The sequence below is a fragment of the Megalops cyprinoides genome, chromosome 18 (genome assembly GCF_013368585.1).
Source record: "Megalops cyprinoides isolate fMegCyp1 chromosome 18, fMegCyp1.pri, whole genome shotgun sequence".
Taxonomy (NCBI): Eukaryota; Metazoa; Chordata; class Actinopteri; order Elopiformes; family Megalopidae; genus Megalops; species Megalops cyprinoides.
The window spans coordinates 23,850,557-23,870,637 of record NC_050600.1 but is presented as its reverse complement, the minus strand read 5'-3'; the positions used below and the strand labels follow the sequence as shown (position 1 = coordinate 23,870,637).

At 38.5% G+C, this 20,081-nt stretch overlaps 1 protein-coding gene across 1 annotated transcript; it reads left to right on the top strand.

Annotated features, from left to right (window-relative positions):
* The first annotated feature begins 10,856 nt into the window (after positions 1 to 10,856).
* Positions 10,857 to 17,506, top strand: LOC118793019 (GTPase IMAP family member 4-like). Its single transcript, XM_036550964.1, has 5 exons — positions 10,857 to 11,271; positions 12,251 to 13,211; positions 16,780 to 16,802; positions 17,088 to 17,269; positions 17,393 to 17,506. Exons 1-5 carry the CDS (start codon positions 10,857 to 10,859, stop codon positions 17,504 to 17,506), a joined length of 1,695 nt encoding a protein of 564 aa, XP_036406857.1.
* Positions 17,507 to 20,081: the final 2,575 nt, after the last annotated feature.

The window sequence follows — 20,081 nt, the reverse complement described above, 5'->3', positions numbered from 1 at the left end:
ACCTAGGCTACTTCAAGAAATGGCAGCCAACTGTCCATTTTGGCATATATTCCACCAATACAAACGGAGACGGAAAAAACGAAACTTTGAAATTGATAGCAGGGAGGAGCAATATTGCGGGATCATATGAGGGATGTCCAAATGTCGACACCATGCAGTTATTACAGTGACGGTTCATGCAGGTGTGGTCGAGATAGTCAGCATAGTCCCGTGATTGAAAGTAAAACGAAACTAAAACGCAAATAACGTCAAACAGTAGTGAATTAAAGGATCCGTTAAATGGGCTTAATAAAAGTAATTAGAAGCAAGGTCCAGAACTAAGACCGGCAGAAGAGATTTTTTCATCTATCTTTGGATTTCCAGCCACGTTTTCCTTCTTTTGTGGAAAATAAGCAAGCGACATACAAAAAGGTACGAAACAAGGAGCCTGCTACTTTTTAAAGAAGTGCTAATTTACTGTTCTTCCCACTGGATCTGTAATCTGTAACTTCCGCGCTTCTAGACACTAGTGCATTTTTGTTTGTTCTTTATGAGTTTTTTTTTTTTTTTGCAATGGAGGAAAACTTTGTGGAATTATCGGGCGGTAGTTACAGTTATGCATTCGTTGACTTCGACGGACTGTGTTTGTAGCCTAGCAGAGCTACTAGAGTAGTTGTTCTATAGCATTTTGTGATTTTTATGAAAAAGTTCAAATTCACAATACAAGATTCTGATTCTTTGCCCATCTCCCAATAGACACCTTCATTCAGGCAATTGTTTGCTCCTTCATTAAACCAGACATGTCATTCAGTCTCATTTTTTATTACAGAAGCCAGTGTAGAACCCAGTGGCGTGTCGTCAAGGCAAGCACTGCTTGCCTAACTTTTTGTTTCCTACGCGAAAATAAATGTCAAAAGGTATATCTCTTAAAAGTGATAATTTTCTACGTAATATATGTATAATACACGATCTACTGCTGTCTATTTTAATACATTTCTTCCACCACCCACTCACTGCCCTCCTGCGGCCTTTTGTCCTGTTTCGCTGTATTTTTCTGCCGAGAATAAGCTCGTTAAAGTCAACGGAGTGTCTGTTCAGATGACGTCATGTGTCCCATTGATAAAAGTGGGCGAAGGCAAGCGGTTTTAAAGTCGCTTGCCCTGTCCTGAGATCAGTTTTTGCATTAAAAGTTTGAAAAAACACACTCGCGATTGCGACCGTCCGATGACGCTGTGGGATTAATAGCCAACTAGCACGCTACTTTTAGCGACGTTTCCACTGAACTCTCTACAGTTGACTTTATACAGCTAACATCAGAAACATACGAAAGGCAAGCGTTCTTGAAACTGCCTGCCCTGTTCTGAGATCAGGTGTGCATTTGGGTATTTGTGTCCTAGAGCGGTGGGCGGTAAAACGATTGAAACAGTCCACTGGTACAGCCTGTCATCCATTTTTTTTTTTTTTTTACCGGATTGAGCAAAGCTGTATATGGCCCATTCCAGAATTGCAGGTACATTACAAGTATAGAAAGAAAACAAAAATAGGAATGATTTTTTTTTCATTAAACTTTTTTTTTATTCTCATAGAACACACTTCACATTTAACATTTTCAGTAATGTTTATTCTGAAAAACAACGTACTAACAGAAAAACTGGTCAACTGTTATAGACAAATTGGGTCAAATATATATAGTCAACAAATGTAATACAATTTAAAACCCTGTCTTCCCTAAGAGAACTTCTTTTCTCTACACCCATTAATTCAGCTTTAAGTCTAATAAAATATCAACACATTTAACTGAAAAGTTGCCTAGATGGTGTACATTTTCTCTAAAAATAGCTTTAAAAATGAATGAAATGCTTTGAAATTTCATGTAGTAAGCATGTTAGTTCTGACATAGCTTCTGATCAATTTGTTAACAACAAAACATATCTAATGATCATTTTTAAAGCAAAACCTTAAACAAACAGAGTTGATATGAATAGCAGAGGTGACCACCCATAGTTAAAAGACCGAAAACAACAACATTTTCTGCCCGACTCAAAAACTTTTAAAACCATTTTTAAATGTAAAAACATTAATTTAATCTTAACAAATACATCTGAATTACAGATCTTTCATGAACTTGAATAATAACTACATGTGTCTCATGCATTACTGATCTGGAAAATAAAATGGCTTTCAAAACATTTTTTTCTGATGGGCATCATATTGTAGCAAATTCAGGGGCAGCCAGGAATTGAACCCAGCGTTGCCCAGATCATAGGCAAGCACACTAACCAGGGTCCAACCTATTAGTCAAGGGCTAGACAGGCTACACATCCATGGTCATTATGCAGCCTCTTCAGGAAGCGTGGCCCCCATGCTTCACCATACCAGCTCCCTCACGCCCTGGACATGCAAATCAGTCATTGGCGATTTCTGCCCATATTTCTTTGTTTATTTTTACATGACGTCCTGTCACTGAGGTAGGTTGTGGGATGATTCTGAGGACATCATCAAAGAGATACAATGAAGTATCCTCACGGGTTGGCCAGAAGAAGCGATTTTGCCCCACTTTGTGCATGCATGTGACTTTTGCATGTGTCTCATTGACCTCGACAATGGTCCTTGGATAAATGTCATCATCATATTTGATGACACACCACTGTCCAATGATACAGTGTCTTTGCTTTCCCAGTTGATTTCATCTGTTGTCTGTGCTTGTTGCTCTTTGGTGCTGCCAGAACGGATGGGCTGAATATCAGATTCGGTGGTGGCAGAAAGGATGGGCTGAACATCAAATTCAAACCTTTGTGTGTTGTGACATGTACACTCAAGAATCTGCTTAGTTGAGCAGAGACAGCTGACATCTCTGTAGATGAACTTTCCTGGTGTGAGAGCGATCATCTGATGGAGGCTCATTGTCAAAGGAACCACTGGGAGTCATTTTGGAATCTTCTGTACAGCTTTGTCCACAGCTTCCTCGTCAATGTAGAATGGCTGTCCAGAGGTGTGGGCATTCAGCACACAGTCATACATTTGCTTGGCATTTGGAATGTCTTTTCCTTCACTGGCCAAGCTGTCTGCTGTTCTTTTTAAAACCCCTCCCACTCCATCTGGAGCACCTTTTCCGTGGCTTGCTTCAAAGAAGCTCCATGTGCCTTTCTTGAAGCCCTTCATGAACAACTCTGTGCTAAACATATAAAAGTTGCCCTTCTGTGGGTATTGGGTGCATGGTCCATCACTAAAAAAATGAACCAAAGTTACTGATGGATGGTGGGTTTTCACATGATCTAGCACAGGGGACAGGTGTGTCCATATAGCAGGTGAACTTTTGTCTTTTGATGCTGAGATGGTCGTGAAGCACAAATGTTTGTCGACTCCACCCACATGAAGGTTTCCCGTATGCAGAGTCGCCTGCTGCTGAGAGGATGCAAAGTGAACTGCCTGAATCTCTGCTGACAATATGCGTGCAAAATTGTCGGAAAAATCAATGTGAATCAAACACTCATGAGACTTCACAGAGCTCATGGTAGTGGATGTATTGCGTTTTAATATTGAATTGATGCCTTGTGAAAACTCTCAGCTGGTTCTGGAACATATTAGTCATAACTCCTAGAGAACACTCCATCTCCTTTTTCACAGTCATTCGGACTGGTTGTGATTCTTTCTCACTTTCTTTGTTTTCTTCCTCCTTTCTCCCAGTTCAGTTGTCCATTGAACAGATCTCACTGGAGCCTCAGCATCATAGTCACGGTTGAGCTGATAGGCATTGCTTCTGCATTTAGCACATTCTCCATACATGCATTCTTTGCTTGCAGGGTCACAGCATATTGAGTTTTCAATGATTTATTAGTCAGTTGTCCCAAGAAGTTGGAGTGTATGAAGCTTCTGCACAAAGAAGGATAAGTTTTCATGAACTTTACAGAGACAGGTTTCTCTGTCAGATATGGATGGGTGGACAACCCAGAAAGGACACATGCAACAGAAAAGTATAGGCCTATATGACAGCTGACTTGATGGATTCTCAAAAAGGAATTTGCGATGAAGATTTTCTACTGTATCATTCAGAAACCTTTTCTGCATTTTTGTTTTTCCCCTTGTGATGGTTTGTTTTTTTCCTGTAGTCAAGTGGCTGACATCATCTCTCAGAAAGAATTCCTGTACCTTCTTCTGGAACTTGCTTTGTGTTGAGCGATATTTTCTTCTTTGAAAAGACAGTTCACTTTACTTACTCTTGCCAAACCGCTTTCTTGAAAAACCAAGTGATGTCTGTGTTGTTTTCTGTAGTTTGTAATTTTTTTATGATCTTTCCTGACACAATTCGTGATATCATCTCTCTTCTTTAGTGTCTTGGTACTTTTGTCTGATATTTTTTATCAGCACATTATGAAAAAAGAGAGTTCTTTGAACCTCTTAAGGGACTTTATGTCTTCCTATCTGTTTCTGCATTTTTGATTGAGGGGATTCAGACACAAGCATCAGTCTCTGGAGTTGGACATCAGTCTCTGGTATTTTTGTGGACAATGGTTGTTTTCTTTTTTAGCAAAATATTTATTCTTTGAATTTCTCCGTAGTTCTGAGTTCTCCTGTTTTATTTTTCCTCGTCCTGACCTCCTTTGTCTGAAACAATAAAAACAAGTTTAAATTCAAATTGAATTTAAAGTAGCTTATTTTAATTAAAATATTTTTCAGCTTACTTAGCTTACTTACACGAGCAGTTAACTTAAAGGCACACTCCTTAATATTTAACAACAAGTTATATTTTTCAAAAAATTGGTATTTATTATTAAAGGTGCACTATGCAACTTTTTTATGGGCCTATAAACAAACAAAGAGACAGAGCTCTTGATACAAGGAATAGCAGTTTGCAAGAGCTTCATGAGTTTTAGATGTACTTTAAAGTCATATGTTTACATTTGTATTTGTAAACATTAGAGCAAAACAGGCTTGTATTTTGAATTATGGTGGAGTGAGAACAAAAAGAGCACATTGCCCATCTTTAAGTCCTGCAGTTCAAGAATATAGGACTATATTATATGAAAAATGGTTACTAAAAAAGTTACATAGTGCACCTTTAATTAAAATGTGTAAAAAAAAAAAACATGCACAAATTATGGAGTGTACCTTTAAGACCCAACACCTTGGAAGAAACTGTTCAGTTACATACTATCATGTTGACAATCCTAACAAAGAACTACACTTTTCTCAATCTACCTATGACTAACTGTATAGTTACTCTATATAAAATAATTATAGACTCATGGACCTATGCACTCATCTAACCATGCAATAATCTAACCTGGATATCCGTGGTTCAGGGTCTGGTTCAGGACTTTGTGGTGGTGTCATCTCTACAAGTTTCTGCCTTCTTGCTCTGCACCTCCACTGCGCCTCTCTCCAATACCTACACTGTACCTTTGCTCCCTTTCACCCAGATCGGCCACTCTGCTTGTCTGCCCTGCATTTCTCCTTTTGTGCCACCTATTTCTGTCTTTTTGCAAATTTTATGCCCTCCTTACAGGGTCGGCATCTCTCCATGCCCTGTATTGCCGTTGTCTTTCTGCTGCTGACAGCTTCATCTATCTAGAACAGAAGTTATTCAATTGCCTGAACCTGGAATGGTATACCACAAAATTATTGATTCAGAATCAATAATACATGTAAAATAATGCAAAATGCTTAAATGTAATTGGGAACATTTGACTCTGCTACTCATCGTCAACTCTGTTATCGTTAAACTGTTTAAACCATTAACAGAGTTGACGGTAACAGAGTTGATATTTTTTGTGCCTTCACTCCATGTGCTAACCTCAAACCACATACCACATGGCATGTCTAAAAACAGAATTTCATGGATTTTCATCATATTATGATTTTTTTTAAAATTGAAAGAGAGATTCACTGCAATATAACAATAACAGATTTGACAAATAATTAATCTACTGTTGGTGTATCCTCAACATTTTGTAAAAAATAATGAAAGAAAAAGCATGACATACCTCACTGCCTTCCAGATGTTTCCCACCAGAGGAAGTGACATCACCGGGTGCAGGTCACATGCTTTTTATTAGAACTGTTGGCAGATTTTTATGCGGTTTTATAACAGAGGTAACAGAGTTGACCAGAACAATGGGACAGACACAAAATATATTTTTTATTACTGAAATTATATATTATACAAAAAATAGATATTCTATGCAATTGATTTTATAACTGTTAATAGAGTAAGCACGAAAAAGTGAAAATTATACTTAATTATTTCGTGTTAATTCAAGTTGAATGTATGAATCAGGAGCTGAAGACAGTCAATAATGTGTGGGGTGGGAGTCATTTAGTTAATATTTTATGTATAAATTGTGCCTAAAATATACATCAAGCATTATTATTAGTGAAAGTTTAATCTAATTAGTATTATTAGATTAGATTATTATTAGATTAGATTATTATTATTTATTATTCAAAACTGATTCAATAATTTTTTTTTTTTTTTGAAAAATAACAAAATGTTTATCTGGGAGACGGGAAATGTACCCCTAATTCTAGAATGGCTCATATGGCGACTCATGTATTTGCTTTCAGTGTTGGCAATATTTGACCTACATATTGCAAAATTGAGATTGAGGCCACACACTGTACATTAGCTAGCTAGTGTAAAAATTGTTCTTGCGCAATTAAGATTGCGGTCTGTCCTTTCATTCCATTAATTGAGAGCGATAGCAAAAGTGAGTAAGCGAGTGAATTACACGGTGATTTTTCAAGTAATCTTTTATTCATTTAATGCATTTTATTGTCCTGGTCACAAAATGTGTGACGAAGACGAATTGTGGTGTATTGTGGAGTGACTGCTGTCCATTTCCATTATGTGTAGTCATTTATTTGAATAAGGCTACCCTGTTTGATATATTTTCAACTCACATACTCACAAACTTTTTAAAACCATGTAAAACAAAACATTTTTCCATTTTTTCCATTTTAAAGCCTGACCCCACTCTGTTTCTCTTGGTCAGGCAGTGTGCAGGGTTATCAGTAAGTTTGAGAGACACAATATGTGCAGAAAGGAAAGTCCAGGGTCCTACATCAAATAGTAAGCATTTTGAAGATTACCACAAAATTATGTATTAAGTGTGGAAGATTTTCCTGTAATATACTTTTCAAGCAAGTTTCTCCAGATATGTGCAATGTGTAGTAAAGTTTAGTGTCAATAAAAAAAAAAAATATCTCAGCAATTATTAAGTAAGTTTTTTCCTTTGGTTAGGCAGGGTGCAGCAAGACACAGGAGAGGCACTTACTTTAAGACAGGAAAGACAGACAGTAGAAAACCATGAGACAAACAGTTGCACCATGTTGGACAGACTACACATTTCAGAGAGCAGTATGGTTATGCTGTATGGCCATAAAATGGTATGTTTGACCACTTCAGGCACCATGTGTATGGATGTCTGTGTGTATGAGTGTTGGGGGGGGTGACTTCTGCCTGGCACACCACTGGTAGAACCCCTTCAGTAGTAACCCCTGTAGTCATCTAACAGTACGCAAATTCTGATGTGGGCCGCTTAAGATCCCATGTCTTGGAGTCATTCCGTAACATGTCATATTCTGTTAAGTGCCATAGTAGAACCACGCAAAAGGGGATATTAGCTGAGGTTACTCATTAACCTGTTACTTATATTGCAAATAAATAAAATACAATTACAAATTACAAATAAATAAAATACAATTTTGAATATTTACTTTCAACATTTTATCATATTCTTTCAGACAGCTTTCATGACAGCTGAAATGGATCATGAAATTTCAACTTTCCTTCAGCTACCACTCTCAAGAGAATATGTACACATGGGTAAGGGGGATTTATTTTGCCGCTTGTCTGTGTTTTTTGGTTGCATAAATACAGTCTGGTCTCATGCATTGTTTGATATAGACACCACCACTGAACACCACGAAAGAAAAAAGGAAATCATAATAAATATAAATTCCTACATACAACAGTCTAGAGTAGTCGGCATCCATCAGACTAGGATATCGTTGGTATGGTGAATAGAATTTACATTCATTAAATGAATACATTTGCTGTCATAAAAGGACAAACCTTTGGTATGAAACACGCTGTACTTGCAAACAAAATATAATGGTCTGTGAATGTAATGTTTAGAGGATCGTGCAGTCTGTTCAGTGCATGGTCGGTAAAATATGTTTACCTCTTTTCAACATACAAATAGTTGACAAATATGTCTCTATAAGCATGCACAAACAAGCTGATGGATTTAACCTATTAATCCATTTTTCTCTTTTTCTTTAAGAGCTGCTTATCTGATTCAGATTATTCCATGATCATACTGTGTATATAGATCTTGACCTCAGACTTACCAACACTGGAACAATACTGTATGTTTATGATCATAGCTGTAATCTTTAGGATTGAAATCCATTTTTGTGCTTCCAAAGGTTGTAATACAGAGAAATAACATTGGTGTGTTAAACAGGGTGAACTTTGATTCCAAGGAGTCACAGTAAAGGAAAATGGCAACCGGGAGAGCAGGTGAGTATTCTCTCAGTAAAGCCACTCATACTGGAGAGTGGAGACTCAAATATAACCAGAAAGCAGTTGGTATTGTGTCAGTTATGTTCCTGTACTTGAAGAAAATATCCAAATGTAAATGAGGCCTCCCCATAATTTCACATATCTTCTGTGTTTATTCACTGGGTATATATTTATTTCTAAAAACTAATCTCTCTTTCAAATGTGGTCCTGAAGGTGCTAAAGTTGATAAAAATATGTTTTGTTGTTTGTTATTAGCTATGTCTGCTTACTTGTCTGCCGTCCAACATGACCACTTGCAGTGGGACTTATAAATAATGGTTCTAAACAAAACAAAACCGTAGACGGCTAGATTTAAGTAAGACATTTTGTGAATCATTTGACAAGTATTTCAGTCCCATCAAATATCAGTCCTTTTCTCTTGTTTTCTTATAATGTGGTAAGAGTGTTCTTGGAAGCAAACGATACTCATTTCATTAGCAATTCAAATTTACTATTGTTGATGAAAAAGCTGAATTCCAAAATTATGATTTGAAAGATATTAATCATTCTGTGTCTTTGTCATGTGACACAGGACAAAAAGGAAGGAGAAGCAGCATGGAGGAGCCCCCAGTTTGTAAGTATGGAGTGCACTGTATATACACATAGTCCATGTACATGGACTATGTGTATATACCATTGTCTGTTTTGATACCTGTGTCTTAAATGACCTCAGTTAATAAAATGCTGGCATGATATGTAATATCGGTCTTGAAATATTATTAAAGAATGTTAACTGGAATGTTATTTTTTGTCTACACAATGTGAAGTCCAGCTGACAGCTTGGAAAGAATAAATCAATTTGACAGAAAGCTAAACGTTTCAAGGATAACAGTGCAATCAGTGCGCAAACATATCTCTTTCTTAACAGTGAGAATTGTGCTGCTGGGGAGGACTGGAGCTGGAAAGAGCTCTACAGGAAACACCATCCTTGGGAGGGAGGCATTTGAAACTCAGTCCTTGTCCCCATTACAGCAGTGCGAGAGAGCAAGAGGAACAGTGTTTGGGAGGAATGTTGTGGTGATAGACACTCCAGACTTATTTGATGCTGGTATTTCAGAAGAACAGTTACTTAAGGAGATACAGAGCTGTATCTATCTGTCTGCTCCAGGACCCCATGTGTTTCTTCTGGTGATCAAGCCAGGGGGTTTCTCACATAATGACAGTCAAAGAGTGATGGGGAGGATCAAACAACATTTCGGTGATGCAGCCATGGAATGTACAATGGTGTTGATTACACATGCAGATAAGTATGACTGCAGAAATGATCCCCTGGGTCCGATTATTAGGGACTATGGAGGTGTGTCTCATTTTTTGAACAACACAGACAAGAGTGTCTTACAGGTCATCAAACTAATGGAAAAAATTGACACGGTAGTGAAGAAGAATGAAGGAAAGTACTTCATATGTGAGATGGAGGCTCAATCTGAGGAACAAAATGTTGAACAGAAGATGCAAAGGAACAAGAATATTTCCAGCGATGAAGTACATCTGACAGGGCATCAAAAAACAGAGGAACAAGGACAGGAAACATCTACACTAAGGAAATCCATTTCAGGTGTGTAATCTTTTAATAAATTGAGAGTGTAAGTGAGAGTGAAAAAAAAACAAAACAAAATAATATGTGGCTAGTGCTTTCCCAGTTGGAGACGTTATTGGACTAAAAATAACCTCATCAATATGCACATGTATTTCACAAAAATCAACAATGCCTGAAATAGTTTGAATTTAAGGTAGCTAGCTAACTACAAATAAAACATTCAGAAAGCCATTCAAATATGTTAAGATCAAATGCAATTTTAATTTTATTTGAATTTCCATATGGAGATGAAATGTCTTTAAATGAAAACCTCATTTTTAAAATGATAATGCACACAACATACATGCACATTTGTCTAAATTGTAATGGAACAATAGCAGATTATACTCTCCATACAGTAAATGTTTTATTGAGTAGTATATTGAATAGTAATGTATGTATCTTCATGATAACTGACTTATGTCACTTTCCTACATTTCAGTATCTGAAGAGACATCTATTAATCGACCCACATTGAACTTGGTGCTGTGTGGGAAAAAAGGAGCTGGTAAGACTACATTAGGTAACATCATCAAGAGGAAGAAGTCTACTTCAGACATACCTAAGAGATTGCCGGGATTAACAGAGGAACACCACCTGGTTACTGTATGTGAAATGCCAGCTCTGTTCTCTACAGACATTCCTCCAGAGGAGGTAATGCGCAAAACCCAGCAATGTATCTTTCACTGCTCCCCTGGGATCCATGCTTTCATCTTTGTGATACCGGTTGGTCCGATGACCTTCATCACTGATGAAGACAAATGCACATTACAAAACTTCAGGGAGGTACTCGGTGAGAAAGTTTATGACTACACTGTGATCCTGTTCACACATGAGGAGACACTGAAGAAAGAAGGTTTAGCTGACTTTGTGAAGAAGGATGCAGCCATAGAAGATCTAGTTCAGAAATGTGGACAAAGATATTATTCCTTTAACAATAAGGATAATGAGCAAGAGGTCATGGAGCTGATGGCGGGGATAGAGAGCATGGTAACGAGTAGAGCCAACTGCTGTTACCTTCCTGAGATGTTCATAGAAGCCCAATTGGAGACACGGGTAAAAGACTTGGAGGCAAAGCACAAGGCAGCATTGGTGCAGAGAGACAAGAGAATTCAGGAACTGGAAGAAAAGACAGGAAGTCTGTCAAAAGGTAAAAAAAAAACGAACACTTGAAACACACTGAAATTCAACCAATTATGTCATATTAATTGCCATTAAATCAAACGCAAACTCTCCTACATTAATCAGCCCTACAAATGTTAACTCTCACAGCCAGTTACAGTAATCTTTCACACATTGGTTGACATGCAGTGGTAAACATCCCCATCCATCCATGCTATTGAATTTCCATGCTTTTGGGTTGCAGCCTTATTAGACAGACATTTTTGGGTGGGTGACGATGTCTTGTCAATGTTTACAGTTCAGCAGATCTTGGACAGTGGGTTAGAATTATAACATCTTGTAACAGCCTTCTACCTTTCTGTGGATGTAGTCAGTATAAACCAGCACTTAACTTTACAGCACTGACACTGCATTTTGAGGGAAGTTAACATTGCAATGTTACTACATTATTACCATGTAACATCCCTTTATTCTGAGCTGTACCCATTCTTGTACTATAAGTATTAGTGGATCTGAGCGCTGCCAGCTATAAACTGATTGCCAGGTTTCTGAGTTTGCTGTGATTTAAAATGCTAGGATAGTCCTCAAAAATGAGAGTTTTTACTCATTCTTTGATGTTAGATACATATTTAATTGCAGAAATATTGTTATGGTAATTGTGCAGTGACGTAGTGCTTTAAAACATTAATTCAATGAGAAATAGCAGCAGTGTAATGTCAGGTTACACACTTGATTACCAGCTGGGAATCCGACATTTTCCCTTAAGCAACAGACCAGACCTGAACTGCTGCAGCTGTAAAAATGGATAAAATATAAAATGTAAACTGAGAGCTTAAGTGTATATGTCTGCAATTAAGTTATATGTCCCTTTGTTATCCATTTCAAGGTTTAATTGTATTTCCTCTGAAGAATATTCTGTGCAGTATATTGTTGTTCACACAGGTTTTATTTCTATTATTTACATATATAATTCATTTATGTATGTAATTTTTACCTGTATTTTGCAGAGGAAGTTGCTAAGGATGACACAAGCTGTGTGAGGATTGTACTGCTGGGAAAGACTGGAGCTGGGAAGAGTGCGACAGGGAACACCATCCTGGGGAGAGAAGAGTTTTTGTCTGAATGTAGTCCTCAATCAGTAACATCATGTTGTAACAAAGGAAAAGGAGAAGTTGCTGGGAAGGAAATAGCTGTGGTTGATACTCCGGGAATATTTGAAACACAATTTTCCGAAAAAGAGGTTCTGAGTGAAATTGCAAAGTGCATGTCCATGTCATCCCCAGGACCCCATGTGTTCCTTCTGGTGCTGCATGTGGGACGCTTCACTGAGGAAGAGTTGAAAGCGGTACGCTTAATTAAGGAGCATTTTGGTGAACAAGCTGACAAGTATACAATAGTTTTGTTTACCAGGGGAGATGAGTTGGGAGATCAAACCATTGAGAATTACTGTCAAAAACATATGGCTGTTAAAAAATGTATTAATGACTATGGAGAACGATATCATGTCTTCAACAACAAAGATAACAATCGCAAGCAAGTCATTGAGCTCATGGATAAAATAAACAAGATGGTGCAGGAGAATGGAGGAAGCTACTACACTACTGACATGTTTCAGATGGCAGATGCTGCTGTTAAACAAGAGCAGGAGAGGATACTGAAGGAAAGAGAGCAGGAACTACAGAAAGAGAAGGAAGACCTCAGGACAAGTTATGAGTTGGAACTGGCAAAGATGAATAAAATAATGGTGGAGGAACGACACCAGATGGAGCAGGAAAAGCGGATGAGGGACCTTTATCTCAAGGAAAAAGAAGAAAGGTTACAGAAAGAGATGGAGGAAACAAAAAGAAGATATGATGAAGAAAGTCTAAAAAGACAAGAAGAGGACAGAAGAAGAAAAGAACTAGAGGAAAGACAAAGAAAAGAGTTGGAGAAACAACTGAATGAAATTGAACAAGAGAAGAAGAAACAGCAAGAAATGTATGAAAATAAATTGAAGCAGGAACAGGAAAGGAGAGAGGAAAAAAACAGGAAATGGATAGAGAGGGAAGAGAGAGTCAGAAAAGAGTGGGAAGAAAAAATGAAGAGAGAGCAGGAACAGTTTGAAAGAGAAAAGGCAATTAGACAACAGAGAGATAAGGAAGAAGAAGGTAGGAGAGAGAAAGAGGACAGAGAAAGGAGGGAGAGATTTGAACAAGCAAAAATAAATTTGGAGGAGGATATTAAAAAGGCAGAGGAAAGCAGAAAAAGTGAGCTGGAGGAGGAGTTCAGCAAAAAGGTTCTGCAGTGGGAAAGAGAGAAGCAGGAGGAGTTGAAACAGAGGATGGAGGAAGACCAGAAAAGAAATGAAGAAGAACAGAGGAAGAAGGAGGAATGGGAGGAGAGGATGAAGAGAGAAAAACTGGAGTTTGAGAAAGAAAAAGAAAAGGAACGATTAAGGAGAGCAGCTGATGAAGAGGAGAGAAAAAGAAGAGCAGAAGATGAGAAGAAGGAAAGGATGAAAAAGGAAAAAGAGACTGAAGAACAAATACAAAAATTGGAGCAAGAAAAGCTTCAACTCCAAGACACATGGTCAAAGCAGATAGAGGAGCAAAAGAAACAGAGAGAAGAAAAGGATAAGGCACTGGAAGAGATGGAGGATAAACTTAAGAAGCAGCAGGAAGAACTTGAAAGAGACAAAGAAGGAGAGAAAAGAAAGAGGGATGAGGAAGAGACTATGATGAAACTAGCTTATGAAAAGAAAATAGAGGAACTCAATAATGATCACACAAAACAGCTACAGGAAACGTTAGCCCGGTTTGAAGCCAAAGCAAGGGAAGAAGCTGAAATTCATAATGCATTCATAAATGATTATAATTTTTTATATACAGAACTTGATAAACTTATTTGTCATGAACTGGGAACAAATCAGTTTATAAAAGGATACGGGTGGCTGGTGAAAGCAAGTCTTAGACTGACTGGGATGTTTTACAGTAAGTATAAAAAGAAGAAAGTGGAAATTGAAATGGAAGATTTAGCTTAAATGAATGTTCAGCAGGAAAAAGAAATGAAAACAGCAACAGAAAATCCAAACTGCCCATCTCCCTGTTAGCCCATACCGTGAATATTAATATCATCCTGTTAGTTTAGTTTAAAACCCAGCTCAGCTATTGTATAATAACACAATGTCCCCATGTTGTAAATAGCTTCACCCTTGTGCTGTGTTCATTTCATGTTACCTACTTTTGTGTTCCTGGTCAAAAATGAATATAACTGTTTATAAATCCCAACTTTATTTCTAGTAATTATGAAAGGTCTGTATTTCTATTTTGAACTTTTGACCAGTAGGCCTCATTGACCTGAGCTTATGCAACACATTTTTGAGTAAAAGTAGCATTATTTATGGATTATTTTAACTTTTGTTTTAATGTTTAACCAGGAAATTTGTTTTGAAACCCTTTCAATTTTTTAAAAGTGACACAAACTAACATCTGTGGTGTTCCCAGTCAAAATTGACCATTGTGACTTTATTAGTGAAGAAAGGACATAGGCCTAAGCCTATTTACACATTAACACTTTTCCATATTGCAGAACATATCATAGAAAAACAATAACAGCATTAGTAACTATGACAGAAACTTTTTCAAGGTTCCCAATCAATCAATAAACAATAAACCATCACATGGTGGTTTTATGTGTGCTCATGTAGAGTACGTGACTGACAATAGGTGATGGTTTTTGCATGTGCCTTGCAAATGTGTGCACTGCATTTTAGACACACAATGCTTGTTTGACATCTCTGGGTGCACACAATGTGCACCTCTTCCTTTTGTCTCTTCTGTCTGTGACAGTCATAGACCTTGGTTCTGGCCCTCTCTCACTGATGCAGCAGAGGGTAGTGCTCGAGGCAGATGTTGGCGCCTTTGTATAAGCGGTGGCACCATAGCTTTCCCCAGCTCTTCCAGGAATAGCCTCCTCTTAAAGGTCTGTAAAAGTCAGTGTTGTCTTCTGTTGTCAACTTCTGACACATCTTCTTCTGATGCACTTTCATCCTTTCCCCTCCTCACCAGTGTCAGGATCAAAGATGTGATCAAGAGCCTCACATACAGTATATTGTTTGGTCACTGTGGTCCCACAAAGTGAATAGTGAGCAAGGCCCTAATGAAGCCTCACCCATTAATTTCCAATGGCCGGTCGTTTTTGACCGGGACCACCACAGATGTACAAAAGTTAAATAAAACCCCTAAAATTTAATGAAAATTATGTAAATTTATTTTGTGTTTCCTGGTGGCCTGCGTGGACAATGTCATGGAGCTTTGTTCTAATCAGAATAAATTTCAGAAAAAAAAGATAAATTTGACCTGACCACTACAGGAAGGTTAAATGTAAATGTGCTGTAAAACTGATTTTCAAACATTTTGATGCATCAGTATTATTATGGAAAATAATTGTAATTAAATGACAATAATACTGTCAGGAATGTAGCTGCAGCTTCCTGGGTTGGCCACCAGATTGTCACATAACTTCCTGTGTTGAGCAGTTATTGTTTTCACCTAAAAAAGTTCTAATACACTTTCAATGCAGATATGAAATGTGAAGTGTCACCTGTCTCTAGTATGAGAAAACCTGCTGGGGCAATTTTGAGAATAATGAAAAACTAGGAATGGATATGGGAGCCTACTGAATGTGTCTTTTTGTACAGTTTTATTTTTCGTAATTGTGCAACATGTTCTTTTGTTTGTGGTCACTGTCCATTATGATACTACTCTTAGAAAAATGGTAATTACTTTTATTATTAGCTGTCATTATTGTAATGTGTCATTTGAAGATGCATGGTCTGCTACCTGTGCATTTGATTGTACACTTCATTGTTCAGTGTTCATTCTTTCAGTGTTTCAGATTCAGTGTTTTCAATTGTATCTTTTATTCATACAATGGCATGAATTGCATCTGTATTTTGTATGTGGTTACCAGGTTACTATTTTCTTTTTTTTTTTGTATTCACAAGTGAATTCAAGCTGTATACACAAATAAATATTGTTAACAGAATTAGTCTTTCATACTACCTATTGGTTTATTTTTTACGTGACTGGTTATGGCTAAATATAGATAATAACAGAAAAATAAATATTTCCAGATTTTATAGGCCCATTTCTTTTGCTTTGGACTGGGTTTTTAGACAATGTCCATAACATTACAAATTAAAATGTGAGGAATATTGGAAACATGCTAATTAACTCAAAGGGAAACCTATTATAAAGAACAAAGGGCATTTACTGCATTAATGAAGGTGAATAACAAAGGATGAACACATTCTTACATTGGTCTATTTTGCAGATACATTATTAGCAAAGATGGACAGTTAAAACTGTTCTACTTCTGAGACCTTTTGTATCTACTAACTGCATTTCATCATACCAGTATAATATTAATATGATCAAGCTCACTGAAGCTCAAACAAGCTGCATGCATACGGTCAAAAGTTTCAAAGCCAATCACTTCACAGAAACGGTCCTAATAGCTGTTGTAATGGGTGGTATCTTGCTGCGTTGTGTATTAGATGTTACGTGGCTCGGCGAGCGAGTGAGTTTTGAACCGAGGTTCTCAGTGCTCGCTGCCAACCCCTTACGGCCAGCGTCGTTGCCAGTTGAGCTAAAGGCAAATTGCCCTTAACCTGTTGGCAACAACACTACTTAACCAGGTCTCGGGGAGTGACATAGCCGCTGCAACCGCTCGGCTACCTGCTACCCGCTACCTAAGGCTTTACGCAGGACTCACACAAGCTATTACTTCAGCTCTGCTACACTGTAACTAACACACTTCAAGCTGCAAAAGCTGCCTCTCTCTCTTCTGTCCTTATCTTCCTAGATCTATCAGTTGCCTTCAACACTGTCAACTACCACATCCTCCTGGTGGCCTTGGGAATCACTGGAACAGCCCTAGAATGGTTCTCCTCCTACGTCAGAGGCTCAGGTCCTCAGGACCAGGTCTCCTGGCAGAGTTCCACCTCCTCACCCTGGTTCCTGAAGACAGGTGTTCCACAGGGATCAGTGCTGGGACCACTCCTGTTCTCTCTCTACACCAGAACACTTGGAGAGGCTATAACAGCACATGGCCTGTTGTATCATTCATTTGCAGATGATACCCAATTGTTCATTTCCTTTCCTCCCAAGATGGACATCGCCCCAAAATTCTCAGCATGTCTCATAGACATCTTGGGCTGGATCAACAAACAACAGCTCAAGCTGAACATTGACAAGACTGAGTCTACATCCCAGCATACATGACCCCTCTGAGGAACCTCTCAATTTGCATTGACAACACAAAGGTAATGGCAACCACAGCTGCCAAAAACCTAGGGGTAACTTTGGACAGCAATCTATCCTTCAAAGGGCATACTGCAGCCACAACCAGGATCTGCAGACTCCTGTTATTCAACATCAGGAAGATCAGACCTTACCTCTCCAAATACACAGCCCAAATGGTGATCAAGACTCTCATCCTGTCACGTCTGGACTTCTACAACTCGCCGCTTGCTGGCCTCCCAGCGTATGTCATCCAACCACTGCAGCTTATCCAGAATGCAGCAGCCCAATTGACGTTCAACCTCCCCAAGCAGGCCCATGTGACACCTCTCCTTGAGTCCCTCCACTGGCTACTGGTTGCAGCGAAGATCAAGTTCAAGACCTTGCTACTAACCTTTAAGGGACTTAACAGATCAGCCCCCCAATACATACAGGACATGATCAAGGCCTACAGGCCTGCAAGAGTGCTGCGCTCTGCTACCTCGGGTCACTTCTGTGTCCTGAAATACAAGGGCAGAATCTCTTGAGCCCACCTCTTCTCAGTACTGGCTCCACACTGGTGGAATGAGCTTCCTGCTGAGATTTGGACAACAGACTCCCTGGACACCTTCAAGAAAAAACTTAAAACTCATCTTTTCAAGCTGTGTCTTCAAGCCTACCTTCCTCCCTATCTGTCTATCTATCCTACCAATAGCTATTTTCAAAAAAAGGCACTCTACACTAGCTTAGCACTTAACTTTGTATCTTACTGACCTCTTGTAATACTTCACGATGACTACTCTTAGCACAGTGACGCACTTAATTGGAAGTTGCTCTGGGTAAGAGCATCTGCTAAATAAAGTAATATAATATAATGTAATGTAGTAATAAATGTTATAATGTAGTATAAATTATACAATTAGGTGTCAAATCTGTGTGGGCAATGTGTCCAGTCTAGCGATGAGTTTCACAGGTCAAAACTAATACATTAGATTAAGTGCATTTCTTGATTGTCAGAAAACATGGATGCTTAAAGATCCATGAAAATCCCTTCCTTTGGCCTGCTAACAATTTTTGCTAGCTAATTACAAACATATAAAGTAGGCTATCATTTTTCTCTGTGAGACATATTTGTTGCCAATAGCAAGCAAGTAGTTACAGTGTTTAGCTAACATTACTGATCTGTGGCAAACTCTGAAGTCATACAGAACAAGGGATGAACACATTCTTAATATTGGTCTATTCTGCAGATACTTATTCAGCAGGGTTTCTGTTATCTGGCAACTACTGGTTTTTGCCTGGTAAATTTTATAAAAAACCAATAAATTAAAAACTTGATGGTCAAAATGTCCGGTAATAATGCTCATACAAAACGTAGCTATAACGAAGGCTATCCCTAAACAGAACATTTGTGTTTTGACAGCAAAACAGCCTATTAATAGCCTACAGTACCCCCCCCTTTAATAGTGTTTAATGTTGTACTATTTTGGATCCTAACTGTAGTCCTGCTTCACTCCATTTTCCTGTGTGAAGAGTTCTTTTTAGACCCATCTTCTGTGATTGAGGAGTAAAAAGAGAGGGCATGGGACTAATGTCAAAAAAGAAGGGAGGAGAAAACTGAGGCACTCAGTCTTCCACTCTGTACTTACAGCAGCTGGGGACCTCTGGTCCAGAAGAGAGTGTTCTCACACCTGAGTCACCTAGGTTATTGTAGCTCAGGTTCAGCTCTCTCAAGTGCTCTCAGGTACCTTTGTCACCTGGTGGACACATTCAGGAGGGATCTGACTGGCTGCTGCTGGTCGGGAGGTGATCCAGATGAGAGCAGAGGGAAGCAGGTTCCCCTTATTGAGGTTCGTCAGCAGCACATCTACTAATGTTAACTCTTTTACATTACTCTAGATCAGCGTTTCTCAAACCTCTCCTGGAATACCACTTGTCCTGCATGTTTTAGATCTCTCCCTGCTCCAACACAGCTGATTAAGAACTAGATACCTGTGATGCCAATTAGCTTGATCAAATGAACAAAGTACAAACAGCTGGTTACAGCTGAGCACAGGTGATACTGATCGATGATTAACACCACAACAGAACGAAACTGGTCACTGCAAACACGAAGTCAATTACAACTACAGCTGACAATTATCAACAATTATGAAAGCGATACACTTAACCGTGTCCTGCGCGAAGATGCCGCAACGCCAACTAGATGCACACTGATGATGTAAACTATGAGCACACTATAAGTACCGGCAGCCTCTGTGTTAACTAAATACCTGTGATGCTAATTACAACCCCTTCAATCCAACCCTTCAGACGTGGGCTGAAGACACACCTCTTCAGACTCTACCTGGACTGACACCCTTGCCATTTTGACCTTGTAGATCTAAGATTCTCAGCTTGTACTTGTAGCTCTATCTCTTACCTTGTATTTGTAGCATGTTTTTTCTAGGTAGTATGGTGGTGCTTTATAGTCCCAGTGATTGTATATATGTACCCTTAGATCAGATTAGTTCTGTCTCACTACACTGACCTTGTGCTCAGTTTCAGCACTATCTGCTTTGTATGACCTGTACACATC